This window comes from Perca fluviatilis, chromosome 4 (assembly GCF_010015445.1).
Source record: "Perca fluviatilis chromosome 4, GENO_Pfluv_1.0, whole genome shotgun sequence".
In the NCBI taxonomy this organism is placed as follows: Eukaryota; Metazoa; Chordata; class Actinopteri; order Perciformes; family Percidae; genus Perca; species Perca fluviatilis.
In genome coordinates, this window is record NC_053115.1 from 29,796,914 (window position 1) to 29,813,451 (window position 16,538).

Sequence of the window (16,538 nt, forward strand, 5' to 3'; positions counted from 1 at the left end):
TTAACAAGGTCTTTTAACTGTGGAGGGAATAAGATACCCAGATATACGATACCCTGCTTTGGCCACTGAAGTGCACCTGATTGGAAGGCTGTTACGGGGTACTGAGCTGTTAAAGGTAACGCTTCTGACTTGGAATTTACCCTATAACCTGAAAATTTCGAGAAAGAGTCAATGATCCCGGGTAGACAGGGTATTGATCTGCTAGGTTCGGACACAAAAAGTAATATACCATCTGCATAAAGCATAAGTTTGTGCACTACACCTCCTACCATAACACCTGGGAAGTTAGTCTTCCCCCTTATGGCTAAACAAAACAACAAAGGAGAAATTGGTGAGCCCTGTCTTGTTCCGCTTCCAAGAGGAAAATATTCTGAAATTAACCCGTTAGTTTGCACCGTAGCCTCTGGGTGCTTATACAGCATCTTAGTCCACTTATAAAAATGCTGCCAAACCCATACATTTCCAAAATTTTGAAAATATAGCCCTATTCAGCCATATCAAACGCCTTTTCGGCATCAAGAAATAGCAGCTATTGGGGATTGTCTATCAGCTACAGACCATGCAATATTAATGAGATGCCTGATATTATCTGGCGAGCTACGCCCGCGAATAAACCCCACCTGACCAGGATGAATTAGAGAAGTAATAACATTATTTAATCTATTTGCCAAGATTTTTTAAATAATCTTAACATGTAACTGCATTAGGGAAATTGGGTCTCCTGGGTCTTTCCCTTTTTTTAGGAACCAAAGTTATTCTTGTTATTGTTTATACTTATTCTGAAATACAAGGTGTACATGGGATTTGACAATCGTGTGATTTCACTGGTATTGGTATCGACTACTAAATTTCTGGTATCGTGACATCCCTAGTGGGTAGTTGTTTGGTTGAGTGGTTCTCGAGAAAGCTGCAAGCAACAAAACTGGAGGCCAAGCAATTAGCCAGTTTCGAACAGGCGCGATTTGAACTGGCACATCACTAGTATGAATAAAATAGTAGATACATGTAAAATAAATGTCTATAATGAAATTTTGTAATATATTTTTTTATGTAGAAGTGATGTCTGTCACTCTACTCTTACGATAGAAGGACTAAGATAAAATGAAACTGAATTAATGACTGCATACTACATATCAAGCCTCATGGGATGTGTGCAAATAAAAAAAAAAATAAACCAAAGAAACCAAATATTTACTACTGAATATATAGAAAAAACAGAAAAAACTCTATTTACAATACTGTACTTACATAATGTGCATCTTTTCATGTTTAATTCTTTCAACTGCCATGCTGTGCTGGCAACATCACCTGGTCTTGGCTTTGGCAATATTCACACCTTCTGTGAACCATGGTGGCTCTCTCTCTGGGGCCTTCTGTATGGACATCAGCGATATGTGCAGGATGATGACCTGCAGGTGCCCGGCAGGAGCTGTGCGGAGAGGCTTGCCACAGACTATCTCAGCAGTCAGTTTCCTCAATTAAAGCTTTGTGTGTCATGTTTTTTTTTGCTGGGACAGACAGAATTCCTTGTGTAGAATGAGCCATCTCATTGTTTTACCGTCCTCTGCACAGTTTTACAAGAGTGTGCTGTGGGGTGCAGACTGATACTTCACTCGTGTCCATCCATTTCACATAGACAATGGGGCCATCCTGGATCCATTTTATGGAGCCTCTTTCTGATTTGTTTTTTCCTTTCATCCACAGCCAGGTCTCTATGGAGATAATAAAATGACCTGCATGCATTTGTGATGGTGTCCATCAGGGGTTTTAGTCGGAAGAGTTGGTCATGGTGGGCTGTGCCCTCTTTTCTGTCATTATGGACATCTCATTAGGGTCGCTAAGATGAAGGTTTCAAGATATTGTTCTGTATCTGTCCCGTGGCATGATCTGTGATGGAAGAGATAAATAATCAATGATACTGTTGAGTTTTACCATAACTTGTCTGTGATATCTGTTTAGCAGCCAACACACAGAACCAAACAATGTCGGCATTATGTTGCTCCGTTGCAACACATTCTCACTCCCATCGCGTAAAATACAGACGCTTGGTCAGGTGCCTTTGGGTGCTGTTATTGATGCTAAAAGTCTTCTTTAGCATCATATCTAAAAGGGCTTTATCTAAACTCGCTTGGTTGGGACTATTGGCGCCACTTTTGACGCAGTTAGGTTAAGGAAAAGGCCGTGGGTGGGCTTACGGTTCCATGATGTGTGGGACAAGAAGGGGACGGTTGGGTTTAGGAAAAGAAGAACGGGATAGTTGGGTTTAGGAAAAGAAGAACGGGACAGTTGGGTTCAGGAAACATGACACGTGGGACACAAACCCCAGTCTCCTGGGTGAAAGTCCTGTGTTGTTTGACCCATCCACTACCCCAGCCAACCTCTCTATGCAGATTTCCGGGCTTTCATACTACTCGCTACCGTCACGCTACGTCATCTTCAAGCGCCGTGTAGCTGCTGCTCTCCCCGGTGCGTTCTACACACACGCTGAAGGGTGCTTTTTGCATCGTATCTGACGCTGACAGCCACTGCCCAAGCGTACGTATTTTACGAGTTCGGAGTGAGAACGGGTTGTTGCTCCAGTGTGTGATTTCAAATAGCGTGCTGGCATTTAAGAAGCAACAGAGTCTCAGCCTCAAGTGTCTGTGTGCATGTAGTCCATGCTGGCTTCCCTTTTACACATATTACTGGTTGCAGGAAGAGAAGGAGGTGGTAGCTGCAGGAGAGCTACACTACATGTGGTTCACTGTAGTTTTTTTTTTTTTATTATTATTTTAATCGATTTTCATTTAAATGATCTAGAATCTATTCATAAAATACAAGAATCGATCTTTGTCTGTCTCATATGAAACTAGACGACCTAAGGAATTCCATTAGTACCAACTATGTAATGCTAGCTTGTCGGCAAGGGGGTTAAATAACTCTCCTAAGAAAAACTGGCATGGCCATTTTCAAAGGGGTCTCTCTGTCACCTCAAGATATCTGAAAGAAATGTCACTCAATAATCAGAGCTGCACTTTATTGTGTGTTCATGTTATATAAAAAGGAAATTAATGTAACTGCTTTGGGGTCAGTTCTTAATGTAAACCTTGTACAATTATAGAATATCTTTCATATCCAAGCTATATTGGTTTTGTAATTGAAATATCCCTAATTTAATTGATATCGAATCGAAAATAAAATTCAATCGGGAATAAAATAGTATCAGCAATAAAAAACAATTCAGGACCTTGTGAAGCGGAATATTGACGATACCCAGGCCCAGTTCACTGGGCCCTGGCAGCTGTGAATCCTCTCTGTAAAAAAAGAGAAATTTAGATCATTCATTAGTACTAAGTTTATTGAAAGAAAGGTATCAATCCCTTTCTACTTTTTTCCTTCAGATCCCCCACACAACAATTCACACCTAATAAGAAAGACATACTGCTAATAATCCCCAAGGGGAAATTACATCTACACTCTATTGTTGTTGTTGTTGCCATTGTTACACTTTACATACAGGCCTGAAATACATACATACATGCAAAAACAGGACCTGATACATGCATTAATGGAGAGATGTCAGAGTGAGGGAGTGAGGGGGCTGCCCCAAGCAGTTGTCCCTGCCCCTTGACCTACTTCTGCCCCTAAAGTGGGCAGAGTTATGACAGATCCCTCTTTCCCAATTGACAACCATTTTTTGCACCAGACTATAAACATTATTTCTGCTGTAAAATTGGCCATTTTAACATCGGGGTCTATGGAGATTGAATCATTTTTAGAGCCAGCCTCAAGTGGCCATTCAAGGACCTGCAATTTTTGTCACTTCTGCGTCATTGTGACATCATAATGTTCTGGCCATTATATAACACCATCACTCAGGAACAGAAGGGGAGACATTTGGGCAAATACTGAATTGGTGACACTAATCTTGAAACTTTGTTTAGATCAAGGGTCAGCAACCATTGGCAAGCGGTAGCTCAACCAATGGCACACTAGCTATAGGTCTGCAAGAGAGTTTTTTGAAGTGTTCCAATCTGAACAGAATGCAGCACAAAGGAAAAAAATTACACTGCCTGAGCAAGCTTGGAAGATGACGGCAGGCTTAATGCTGATATGGCACACTGATTAACAAGAACATTTTAAAATGGCACTTCATATTAAAAAGGTTGCTGACCCCTGGTTTAGATCTTCTGTACAATCTGCAGGGTTGAAGATGTGTGTGAAGCATTCATGTTTTAGAATTTGTAGCTTCTTTGCAGCAACATCCATATTTGAAGCATTGTCTCCTATAATGGCTACAACTTATCTATCCTGTTCCTCTGGTAGTCCACCACAAGCTGTGGTTTTGATGCTAATGAGCTTCAGATTGTTGTTGCACCATGTGACGGAGCTCTTCATCAGTACTCTGTGCTCTGTAATAATTGTCTCCAAGTAAAACCAGCATGTTTCTCACTGGAACTTATTCACTGGTATACATGTCAATGTAGTGATAACTCCCATTTCACCAACAAATACACTTAAAACGTGACAATGTTCCTTGTCAAGGTGAAAAGTTGTCTTGCGATATCAGTTAACAAATGCAGAGTCACAGCCAGCATGACAGAGTCTGGCTTTGACCTCAAAATTAGCATAGAAGATCCCTCCCCCTCCTGCCCATTCTCCAAAGTTGACTCAGAGTTAACTTTTCCAGAGTGGTAGCGGAGTTGCAGTTGGAAAAAAGCTGCTTGTAAAACCCAGTGTCAGAATGTTACAGGGTCCCGCCACTCTCCCTCTTGCTCTAGTCTGCAGTTCAGTGTTGCTGCTGGCTTGTGCAAATCTCCCTTTTATTCACTGTCTTTTTTCAAATGAGTCGGGATTAGCAAAGTCTAACTTTACTTTAAATGATATTAAACAAAGACAAATGTTCTCCCCTCGTCTTAAAATTGTCATAAATCGATACTAGAGAAGGGACTTCCTTGTTGACTGCTGCAGTGAATGAAATGCAACGGAGGAGAAAAGAGCATCTGTCTCCACAAAATCATCTGTTGAGTGTTTGATATTTATTTGTGCTTTAGAACATAATCACTGTAAAATGTGACCATATCTTAGGCTGAGCAGTGTATCATACTCAAAGAAAAAAAATGTTCAGTCTCTGTTTGCACTTTGATTATTGAGAGAGTACTACTTTGATTATTGTTTGCACTTAAAAAATAAGACTGTGGGTGTGGACAGACATGGATGTAAACTGCAATTTGACCGGTTGGTGGAAGCATACAACCACAAGGTGTTATTGCTAGTTTAGTTTAGAGGATGTACAGCCTTGGTGGATATTTCTGCTCTCTTAATGCTTTCTAGTTGTTACTTGTTGTCATACAGACATGTTGCTAAAATCATTTTACAGTTTTAAAGCCCCATTTACCTTATTAACTTCCTTCTTTGATGAATTATCTATCCGTTTGCTGTCCAGGTTCCATCCCAGAGGAGTGCCGGGGGTGCCATGTTCAGGCCGACTGTGTGCCAGGTGTTGGTTGTCAGTGTCAATCTGGGTTTCAAGGGAACGGCACCTTCTGCAGTCCAGAGCCACGTGAGTGTACTACAGACCAGGACAATTATTCACCAGCCAGAGATACTGAATTTCTGCAGCTTTTTGTCAGCATCATGATACTGATTCTTGTAGCAACAAAATAAGATATATCAAACTAAACAGAGCATGATGATGGTGTCATATATTAATAATAACTTAACTTTCTGCAACACAGTTGCAGAAAGTGGCAGCCTGCTGGGCTCCATACTCAGGGCAAAGTCACCCTTTGTGGATACTGCACTACCGGGGCTCCGCGGCCAGCTGCCGGCATAACTATAATATATTTACGGTTTGAATTTTGTCACGCCACTTATATAACATCTACCCCAATGTCTTATAAAGCTAACCGTTGTGTCCGATTTTATTTTAAGGCATTTTTATGAACGCGAGGCGTCTTGTTAGGACGAGCAGCTAGCTAGCTATATGTCCCATTCAATACAATGGGAAACGATTGCAGCTAGCTAGCTACACTTTCAGCATAACTATAGTATATTTACAGTTAGAATTTCGAAACGGCATGTATATTACAGGTTCCCCAAGGTCTTACAAAGCTTAGCTAACACTTGTCCGATTTCGGATTTCAATTGAATGCACTTTTGTGAATGTCAGAGGTCTCGTTAGGAGGAGGCTAGCTATCTCTCATTGATGGACTCCAGCTCACCGCGGCTCTATCAATGAGACTCGCGGACAAGAGGCGTTTATTTCCCTGATTGTTTGTTTAAATAACTCAACACACATATCCATTATAAGATTAACTGGAACCTGCGGTAAGAGATTGCGGGCGTAACAAGCTCGCTTACCGCGCTCTCAGTCACTCACCGGCCGACCATTTAGCAGGAAGAGGGGAGGGAGAACAGCGAGCTTCAGGCCCTGGAGCTCTGTCAGGGCAGCAGTGTTTGGTAGTCCAGTCACCCAGAAAAGGGTGAGTTTGCGCGGGTATTGAGCACCGGGCTCCTGGCCGTGATAGAGCTCAATCGAGCTCACAGCAGGCCGGGGTCTGTGAAGGAGGACAGGCAGCACTGGCCCCTCTACTCCGACACACAGTCGGACAAAATTTGCAATTAGCCATCCATTTTCGTAAAACGGCCCATATTTTAGCTTTACATGGTTGATTTCTCACATAAAAAAGTTTCAGAAGTGAATTTTGTAATGGAATAGCAGAGATCTGCGTGACCTAGATTCAGAAGACTACCTGATCTCAGGTCAGTTGTGTAGCCTATGTAAATGTTGGGGCGTGACCGTTCTCTTAATACACCCATGGGCGTGACAAAGGTACAGGTCTTGAGATGCTTACGTAAGCTTCCAGCTTTGTTGAGATTCGCCCGTTTTCAGTGGCAGTTTTAAAATATGAGATTTTCATAGTAAAGGGGTGTCAATGGGATTTTGAGCTTCTATGTATGTCCTATTTACCCACCGAACTGTCGTTATTCAACTATGACAGGGTAAAATCGGTTTTGCTTTCTATCACCCCTTTAATGACAGATTACACATGTCTTTGCAGCCATGAAAGAAAGAGAAACTGACAGTATAGTATATAGACAGAGTATAAAACTTTGACCTTCAACACTTGATAACAATGAATACTTTACAACTAAATTCTTGGCTGAAGACCTGCTACAGGATGTCAGATCACCCTGACCCTACTGTGGCTCAAATAAACGACTTTTTTCTCATTCAGATAAACAAAAAATGTATGGAGTTACAGTTTTGACTTACAGCTTAATTTGAGTGGGTTTGTGATTGGGTATGTAAATGCCTACCTACCTAATTTTCAAACATCAGGGGCAAAAATCACCCAAAATTGCCCCGTAAAAAATTATTTTATTTTCTACCCTGGATGTCAGGTCTGGACTACAGCCAGCTTCACTTCCTGCTTGTTTTGGGGAATTTTGCCTTCAGTCTGGTCTGTAGCAGTGAAACACATGATCAGGTGGTTTGAGGTAATGTGCCTGACTTAATGATGTGGGTGTTATGGGGGAGGCTTGCTTACTTCAGAGGCCTGTACTATGAGGCAAGTTCAACATACCCAGGATACCCAGTGAATGTGTAAGTTAATAGTCTTTTTAATTTGACTGCCCCATCTAGGGCACGAGTAGATCTGACTGTATATTCCATTAAATGAATGTGTTGCTGAGATCTATTCTCTATGAACATTTTAGCCCAAGTCTTTCAGCTGCAACCCAACAGGTTCAAGGCTTAAAGCTACATTGTGTAAGAATTTCTCCCATCTAGCGATGAAATTGTATATGACAACCAACTGAATATTACTTTCTAGCCCCTCCCATTCTGAGCGCATTTTAACTCCTACGGTGGCCGTATTATTCCAAGAAGTATGACGTCGTCCGTGAGTGTTCCTTCAAGTGTAATAATAGTTTTACGTTATTTTGGTACCATTTCATTGCTAACATCAGCTATCAGGTTCCCAAACATATGCAACCTAATGTTAGTAAAGTATCAGTGCTATCGTTATTCTGTATATTGTACGAGATTAATAATGTAAGGCAATGTTTACAGCGTAGTAGAGAAGCAACGGAGGTTTGTGTTTTTAATATATTTCTCTGAGCAGTATGAACAATCATGTCAATGAAACACTTTTCATTTCAAATCCAATGTAATTAAGTGCAGAGAAAAGACAATGAAAATATCTCAAAACCGTATATATTTTCCTTAGGTTTTCATTTATTGAAGATTATGTCAACAATTATGTAACAAGTTATAAAATTTTAAGAAAAATGGTTGGCAAAGAAATCTGTCTCATGCTGTATGCTATATACTGCACATGATGAGAGGGATATGCAAATAATAAATATCAATCAATCAATTAATTTTATGTGTCACATGAAAGCTAGGGGGAGGGGGTGGGGGTACAATTCCAGTGAAATATAATCAGACGAAACTTTTATGAAACTCTCTGCAGCTCCAGACCTCTGCTCCGAGTACAATGGTGGCTGTCACCAGAACGCAGACTGTAACCAGACGGGACTGCTCGTCAACTGCAGCTGTCACAGCGGTTACCAAGGAGACGGCTACTCCTGTGAGCCCATCAACCGGTGGGCGTGGCCAATCATTTTCTCTGAATTATATACCTGTTTCGCTTCTATGGTTTTCTCTTCTTCTTCTTAAGGCGATTTTAAATTCAAGATTCAAAGTCCTTTGTTAAAATGGGGTAATTCGCTGTAAGAGCTGTGGCATGAGGCTGCTGTCTGTTTGGATTCCAGGTGTATTGAAGAGCAGAATGGTGGCTGCAGTGACTTTGCCACCTGCAAGTTCACTGGTCCAGTGAGTAAAAACCTTTGTTTATCTTTTTTCTTCAAAATCTTGTTTTTTTTCATCACTGTGTTTAACGTTATCAGGATTAAGAATGAAGACGTTTTGGGTTTTTTGTTTTGTTTTTGTTTGGCAAGATCCAGGACAGAGAAAGTTCCAGTGTGGCAGGCCAAAAATTAAACTAAAGAAGCCCAAACACGTTTCTTAATGTCTTATATGACATAATATCTTAAAATACACATAAAGTATATCAATACTGGTTTAGAAAACTAGTTCAAGAGCGGAGAAACAGATTCACTGACCAACCGTATATAAACACATAACCTGATTTAATCTGAGCACTCAGTAATTTGTTTCCTCCAGAACGAGCGTCAGTGCGAGTGCCTGCCGGGGTACTTGGGTAATGGAGTCCAGTGTCTGGAGAAGGTTGTGCCCCCTGTTGACCGCTGCCTGGAAGACAACGGAGACTGCGACCCTGTGGCCATCTGCAAGGACCTGCATTACCATGGTAACACATCTGAACTGACTGTTATTATAATGATTATTACCCTGGTAACACATCTGAACTGACTGTTGTTATAATGATTATTACCCTGGTAACACATCTGGATTGACTTTTTTTTACAATGATTATTACTATGGTAACACATTTGGACTGACTTTTATTACAATGATTATTACCATAGTAACACATCTGAACTGGCTGTTATTACAATTATTATTGCCATGGTAACACAGCTGGACTGACTGTTATTACAGTGGTTATTACCATGGTAACACAGCTGGACTGACTGTTATTACAATAGTTATTACCATGGTAACACATATGTGCTGCCTTTTATTGCCATAGTAACACATCCACCATGACTTCTTCTACCATGGTAACCAATCAGTAAGAGGTTGATTGTGTCCATAATATCCATCCTGTAACACCAGATCTCTTGAGTTACCATGGTGACACATCTGAAATGAACCATGTGCTGTAGTGTCATCATGTGATGTATTGCCTCTGCTGAGCAGGAGCCATGTTGACTCCACAGTCCTACTCCAAGTTGCTATGGTAACTGTTGATTCTACAGCAGCTGACCTTTTTATAGCGTTCATGTTCCCATGGTGATGTTACGTAGAACATTGTTTATTATAGGTCTAGGTTTGAATAGTTTTTTTTTTCTGGGATTGGTAAACAAACATCAACAAGCACTCAGCTGGAATACAGCAGGCAGCTCCCAGAGCTCGTTAGGGCCATGAGCTCGTTAAGGCCATGAGCTCGTTAAGGCCATGAGCTCGTTAAGGCCATGGCTCTTTAGAGGGGTGGGGGACAGGGGATGTTCAGAGGCAAATCAAAGGTCAACAGTATATGCCACATACAAGTGGTGTAAATCATCTGAAAGCTGGGGACCTGAAGATTCATTTGAGATTCAGCACTGTGTTCTAGTCATAAATCAGAAACAAAAATAAATGTCAAAGGGCTTAGAACATTACATGTATGATGGAAGTACATGATGGTTATTCCCATTCTCACTAATGTGTTTCACTGATTTGGTGCTATATTTAACAATTTTTGACCCCTTGAGTTTAATTGATTTTTTGATTAAAAAATGTCAAAAAGACCCCCGAAATACCACATTAAGACACCAAGACCTTGAGGAACACCATAGAAAATGCCATGCTGTGATTTGGTATCACAAACCTTTGACATTTGGAGATTTCTGTAAGAATTGCATTATTTGCCGATTGGTTGGCGAGCACTTCATGGTTATCAACTTATCTTAAGTGTTTCAATTGTCTGAAAATCTGAAGTGAACTTGCTGAGATTGACCCTTGGAGGGCTGAGGAAGTGCGGTGGATTTCACCCACAATGCATTGCAGTTATTAATTTGGTGCAAGAAAATACATTTAAGGTGGCAGCAATATACATCTGGTAAAACTCATATAAACTCATATAACTAATGTCAGTTAATATTTACTTAGATTGTTGTACTGCTCACATCTGTAAACGCATGGGAAAAATGCTGTTTTTGCAAGATATTATAAACCCGTAGCGATAACAGTTATAATCAATCACCATACAGATCACTAACTCATGCAGCTTTGCCAAGCCTCAATGAAATGAGTCTGCAGGTATTTTTATTATTCTATTATGATTTGTAAAACGGCAGTAATAATAATAATAATACATTTTATAAATAATATTTGTATAGCACCTTTTATATAAGAAATGCAGCACAAAGTGCTTTTCAATGACAAAATTGCATGACATAAACAGACAAAATGAACATTAAACCATTCGACGTCTTCGCCGAGGCAACAGAAATTCCACACGGTAACAACGGTATCCAATCAGTAAGAAAACAACGAGAATTCAGATTTTTTCAGACTGTAAATCACGCAAGGGTAATATGGGAGCCTATGTCTAAACCTAAAGGCATTTTGGGTGGACACTTGAACATTCGGAGTATATTGCCAAAATGTCATCAGATTCAACATCTGCTAACTGACTCTAATTTAGACTTTTTTGGCGTTGAGCGAAACATGGCTGCACAGTAACATCCCGACCAGCATGATTGATGTCGCCAGTTACACTTGTCCCAGAAAGGACAGAACATCTGACAAAGGTGGCAGGGGAGTACTATTCTATATTAGAGACACTCTGAATTGTAATGAGATCAAATTGGATACACCATTAGAATGTTTGGCTTTGAATGTTGTATTATCCCCTAAGATGAATTTTAACATTGTAGTGCTGTATAATCCACCATCCCATGATGTTTCATGTTCATTTTATGATAACCTAGATAAACTTTTTAAATATGTAAATAGTTGCACCGAATCTATCTTTTTTGATGATTTTAATATTAACTGGCTAGAGAAAAAACGCAGAAAAAACTTAAAGAGGCTGCTGTCAAAACACAGTTTTCAGCAGATGATGAAGGGCCCAACAAGGATTACGCGAACAAGTAAAACTATGATAGATGTGATAGTCACTAACAGTCCCCAGCGAATCATTAGAACGTATAATCTACTAACGGGGCTCTCTGATCATAATATGACCATGGCTGTCCTAAAAACGTACTAAACAGCGTTTACCAAAATTCGCGAACGAAAGTAAACCAGGGAACCCGGGTATCCCCAAAAATAAGCTGACACAAGTTGAAAATTATTTAAATAATTTAGACTGGAATAACGTTTTGCAATCGAATGATTTAGAAAATTGTTGTAACTCCCTGACGAAAAACCTCACAAACCTGATTGGGAAATACACAAAGACATTTAAAGGTACGCAACGAAAAGCGTCAGCTAATGAAAAAAAGAGACTATGCATTGAAAAAATCGCTGCTCTCTAAAACAAATACTGATCTCCTCATCTTTAAAGGATTGAGAAATGCAGTAGTTAGAAAACTGCGTAAGGTAAAGACAGCCTATTTTATGCAACTGATTGAGGAATCTGAAGGAAACAGCGCATCCCTTTGGAAGCACCTCAACAGCCTTACTAAACTCAAGCCTAGTCAACAAAAAACAATAACAGAATTAGAAGTAAATGGAGTTACCAGTACTAACAATTTAACTATTGCAAATTAATTCAATAACTTTTTTGTTCAGTCAGTGGAGGAGCTTGCTGAGAATTTTGAACCAGCAACCCTATCAAGTCTAAGGCAAAGGATGCGTTTGGGTTGGACACTGCCTTCATTAGAACTCACTGTTCTGCCCTGGTTAAACCGGTAACCCACCTGGTAAACCTTTCCATAAGAATGGGTAAATTCCCACAAAGTTGGAAACAACCCATCATTACTCCAATTTTCTGGTGCAAAGGATCAAGCAGTCAATTATAGGCCAATTTAAATATTGCCTGCTCTTTCCAAAATTTTAGAAAAGATTATCACAGAACAGCTAGTAGAGCATCTTGAAAGTAATAAACTTATCAACTCTAAACAGTTTGGATTTAGACAAGGGTACTCTACAGATATGGCTAACTGCTACCTTACCGAGAACATCAAGAGTAAGTTGGACAAGGGTAAAGTTGTGGGAGCTGTGTTTATAGACCTATAAAAAGGCCTTTGACACCGTGAACCACAATATACTCTTGAATAAACTCACCACCTTCAACTTCTCTGAACATGCTATCGGTTGGTTTGCATCATATCTGGAGCATAGAGAGCAACGTGTTAAAATAAAAACTGAACTCTCAATGCCACTACAATCCACAATGGGTATCCCACAGGGCTCCATCTTGGGGCCTCTGCTCTTTAGTTTATATATAAACGATTTACCAACATGCTGTCAGTCAGCTAACTGTCAAATGTATGCTGACGATACAGTAAGTTATGCATCAGCTAGGACACCAAGTGCAGTAGCAGAGACCCTGACCAAGGAAATGGAGGGTATATCCCAGTAGCTTAAAGATAACCATCTGACGCTCAACATCAAAAAGACTGTATCTATGTGCTTGTCTATAAGAGGGAAAGCCAGGTGTACTATCAAAATAGACCAAGAGGCCATAGAGGAAGTTGAGGAATTAAAATTTCTAGGTATTACTCTGGATTCCCAAATCAAATTCAATAAACACATTAACAAACTCTGTAAGACTGTCCGGACAAACCTGAACTGTTTTAGAATGATAAGGCATTACATACCTGTTAAGGCAGCTTTATTGTTTTTTCATGCCATGATACTCTCTCACTTATCCTACTGTGTTACTGTATGGGGCCAAGCTTCCCAGACAATAGTCAAACCCATCATATCATTATACAAACAGGCACTGAAAATAATGGATCGGAAACCAACAATGTGGCAACACTGTTTGATAGTACACAAATACAAGCTTTTAAATTTTGATAGCTTTATTAAGTTTTTTTTTCTTAAACTGACTTTCAAATGCACAAATAATCTAGCTCCAGCCGTACTCTGTCCTTGTGTGAAAAGAACCAATACAAGGAGAGTGGCCACTAGGGGAGTAGTGGGTGGCAACAGCATAGCAGAGGGGCACAAAACCACTTTCGGCCAGTCATGTTTTTCAGTGATAGGGACCCATTTTTTGAATAATTTACCAACTGAAATAAAAACACAAACTGAACTGAAAACATTTAATAGAATGGTGAAATACTGGCTGAAAGAAAACCAAACATGTAACCACTGAGTCAGTTGTGTTGTAGTAATGTATTGTCTGTTAATGCATGGCTGTTTGTATATGGCTGCCAAGGTTATGGTTAGGGTATAGGTGAGTGAGTGTGAGCGTCTGGGTGCTTGGGGTTTGTGTTGTTACGTGATGTGCTGTTCTGTGTAATGTGGTCACATACCAATATCATATGATATCTTTCTAGCTTTAAAACAGAGCCTACTACAGCCTCAGAAAGAGACAGTATGTCAGCCGGGTTGCTGGCGGGCCTTGGGATTGTTAAACATGGAGCTTGTTAAGGCCATGAGTTTATTAATACCCAGAGATGTTTTTTACCTGGTGCTCCAGTGAGCAATATCAGGGTGTGTTGGTTATACTGAATTCACGAATTGATACATACAGCAGTTTTGTTTGTCAAAGTCTCTATGTTTTTAATAACAAACTGACATCCAATGAGAGACCAGGTTTTTATTTGGCTGTGGTAGAATCCATTTTAGTCAGTTACAATTTTTCTTTTTTAATTTCAGTAGATTTTTTAGCCTAAAATAAATACATTGCATTTTATTTTCACCTGTAGAGATTAAATTGTTGCAATGAGCTGTCTGAGGGTAAGGTAAAGGTAACATTGTTATTGTGGTTCAGCCAACACAGCCGGAGTGTTCCACCTGCGCTCTCCAGACGGGAAGTACAAGATGAACTTCAGTCAGGCCGACGCTGCCTGCCAGGCCGAGGGCGCTGCGCTGGCCAACTTTAAACAGCTGGGAGATGCACAGCAGGTAAACCTACCTACTGAAGGGGTTTCCATAGAGACACAGACCAATTAATACACATCATGTATACACAAACAGCGTGCAAACTACGGGGGAGCTAGGGGGAGCTCGGCTCCACTTAATAAGACATGGGCTCCCCTGAAAACGTGATTTGTGAAATTTTGGGGGGTCTCTAAAAATATTGACAATGTGTCACTTTTATGTGCAATTTCAATTTTGTGTAATGTGAACATCGTGGATTATAATGTGTACAATTGCAAAAATATCATTCATTCATGCATGACGGTGATTTGAACCTAATTCACTTCAGATAACTATTCGTGTAATGAGCATCGAGGCGTGGCAGCGCTGCAGTGCAAATTCAACTCATGTTTAGTACATGTTAACTCAAAGATTCGTAGGAAAAATATAAACGTTGGAAGCCATTAATCGGCGCGCAAAGTCCTTGAAATCCATTCTGCAGTTGTCACGGACGACCAGGAGACAGACTGGAGTAGTGAAGCAGATCTTTATTAACAATGATCCAACAAAGAGCAGGAAGCAACAGGCAGGAATCCAGTAGCTGAGTAGGCAGGTTTAGAGCAGCAGCAGACAACAGGATACGAAGTACTGGTAAGGCAAACTTGGATAGACTAGGCATAACGTGTGTGAGTCAGAGCGTCATGTAGAAACGAGACTAGACAAAGAGTGTGTGTGGTTGTGCTGCTTATGTAGGTGGTTGTTGATTAGCTGCAGGTGGTGAACTGAGGATGTGGCTTGATGAGGTGCAGGTGTGTGTAATCAGTACTGAGGGGACTGGGAGCGACTGATCTGCGTGAGTGACGAGGAGTATGAATCAGTGGGAGGAGTGTGTGCTGGAGAATGAGAGGGAGGACTGAGTGCTGGTGCCGGTGGGACCCTGACAGCAGTAAGTATCATATAGCCATTGCAAAAAGAAAACAAGGCAGTTTAATTCATTTTGGTTTTACTAAGAAATTGTGTAGCGATGACATTAATAGCACGACCGATTCATCTGCTGCAAGCCCTGTTGGCACACCTCCCTCAGGGGTGACAACGCAAGAAGAAGCTGAAGAAATAATGTCCTCTCTGGCTGAAGATGGTGGTGTAACAGCTCGTCAGAGGCCGGTCACCATCCTAACCCCTCTTGCTCCTCTCTCTCGTTAAATTGGAACAGCCAGCAGTGGAGAGACTGGAAGAGCCCATATACATGGTTGTTTGTTACGGATGGAAGGGTGCGTCGCTTCATTGAACGGAGGAATTATGGTATTCTTCGGTAGCCTGAGTAACTTTAACCGTTGTTCATGTGAAATCTCAAAGATAGCCTGCTACTTTCTTTATAGACTATGTGTGGGTGGCTGTTTGACCTATCTATTTCTGTTGATAAAGTATAATAGGGTAAATCCTGTGCATACACTTGTATGCACACTTATGAACCTTGTAAGTCATTGTAAGTCACAAGCGCACAACCCCCCCCCCCTCCCCCGTGAAAAAAAAGGGCTCCCCCGAAGGCCACGGTATAGTTCGAACACTGTACACAAACATATATATATATATATATATATATATGTTTTTTTTATATGTTATATATATATATATATATATATATATATATATATATATATATATATATATATATATATATATATAAAAAAAAAAGGTTGGAGATGAAGACCATTGTGCAGCTACTCTCTCCTAAAAATCTGTGAGTGAGAGCAACACGCACCACCTTTAATTCTTTAATACTTCCCTTTAGTCGTTTTTAACAAATGTTACTAAATGTTCAGCTGTTATTGAACCATTAACTTATTAATACATGAGTATAGATAGATAGATAGATAGATAGATA

At 40.3% G+C, this 16,538-nt stretch overlaps 1 protein-coding gene and 1 long non-coding RNA gene across 2 annotated transcripts in view; one reads left to right on the forward strand and one right to left on the reverse strand.

Annotated features, from left to right (window-relative positions):
- Positions 1-16,538, forward strand: part of stab1 (stabilin 1) — a 111,955-nt gene that overhangs the window by 71,402 nt on the left and 24,015 nt on the right. The window contains exons 57-61 of the mRNA XM_039797369.1: positions 5,426-5,542; positions 8,460-8,592; positions 8,761-8,821; positions 9,173-9,317; positions 14,565-14,698. Of these exons, the coding sequence (XP_039653303.1) occupies positions 5,426-5,542; positions 8,460-8,592; positions 8,761-8,821; positions 9,173-9,317; positions 14,565-14,698 (590 nt within the window). The remainder of the gene's footprint in view (positions 1-5,425; positions 5,543-8,459; positions 8,593-8,760; positions 8,822-9,172; positions 9,318-14,564; positions 14,699-16,538) is intronic.
- LOC120557237 lies at positions 1,257-5,451 on the reverse strand. Its single transcript, XR_005638945.1, has 3 exons — positions 5,378-5,451; positions 3,227-3,293; positions 1,257-1,887 (listed from the first exon to the last, which is right to left on the reverse strand). It is a non-coding gene; the product is annotated as an uncharacterized LOC120557237 (long non-coding RNA).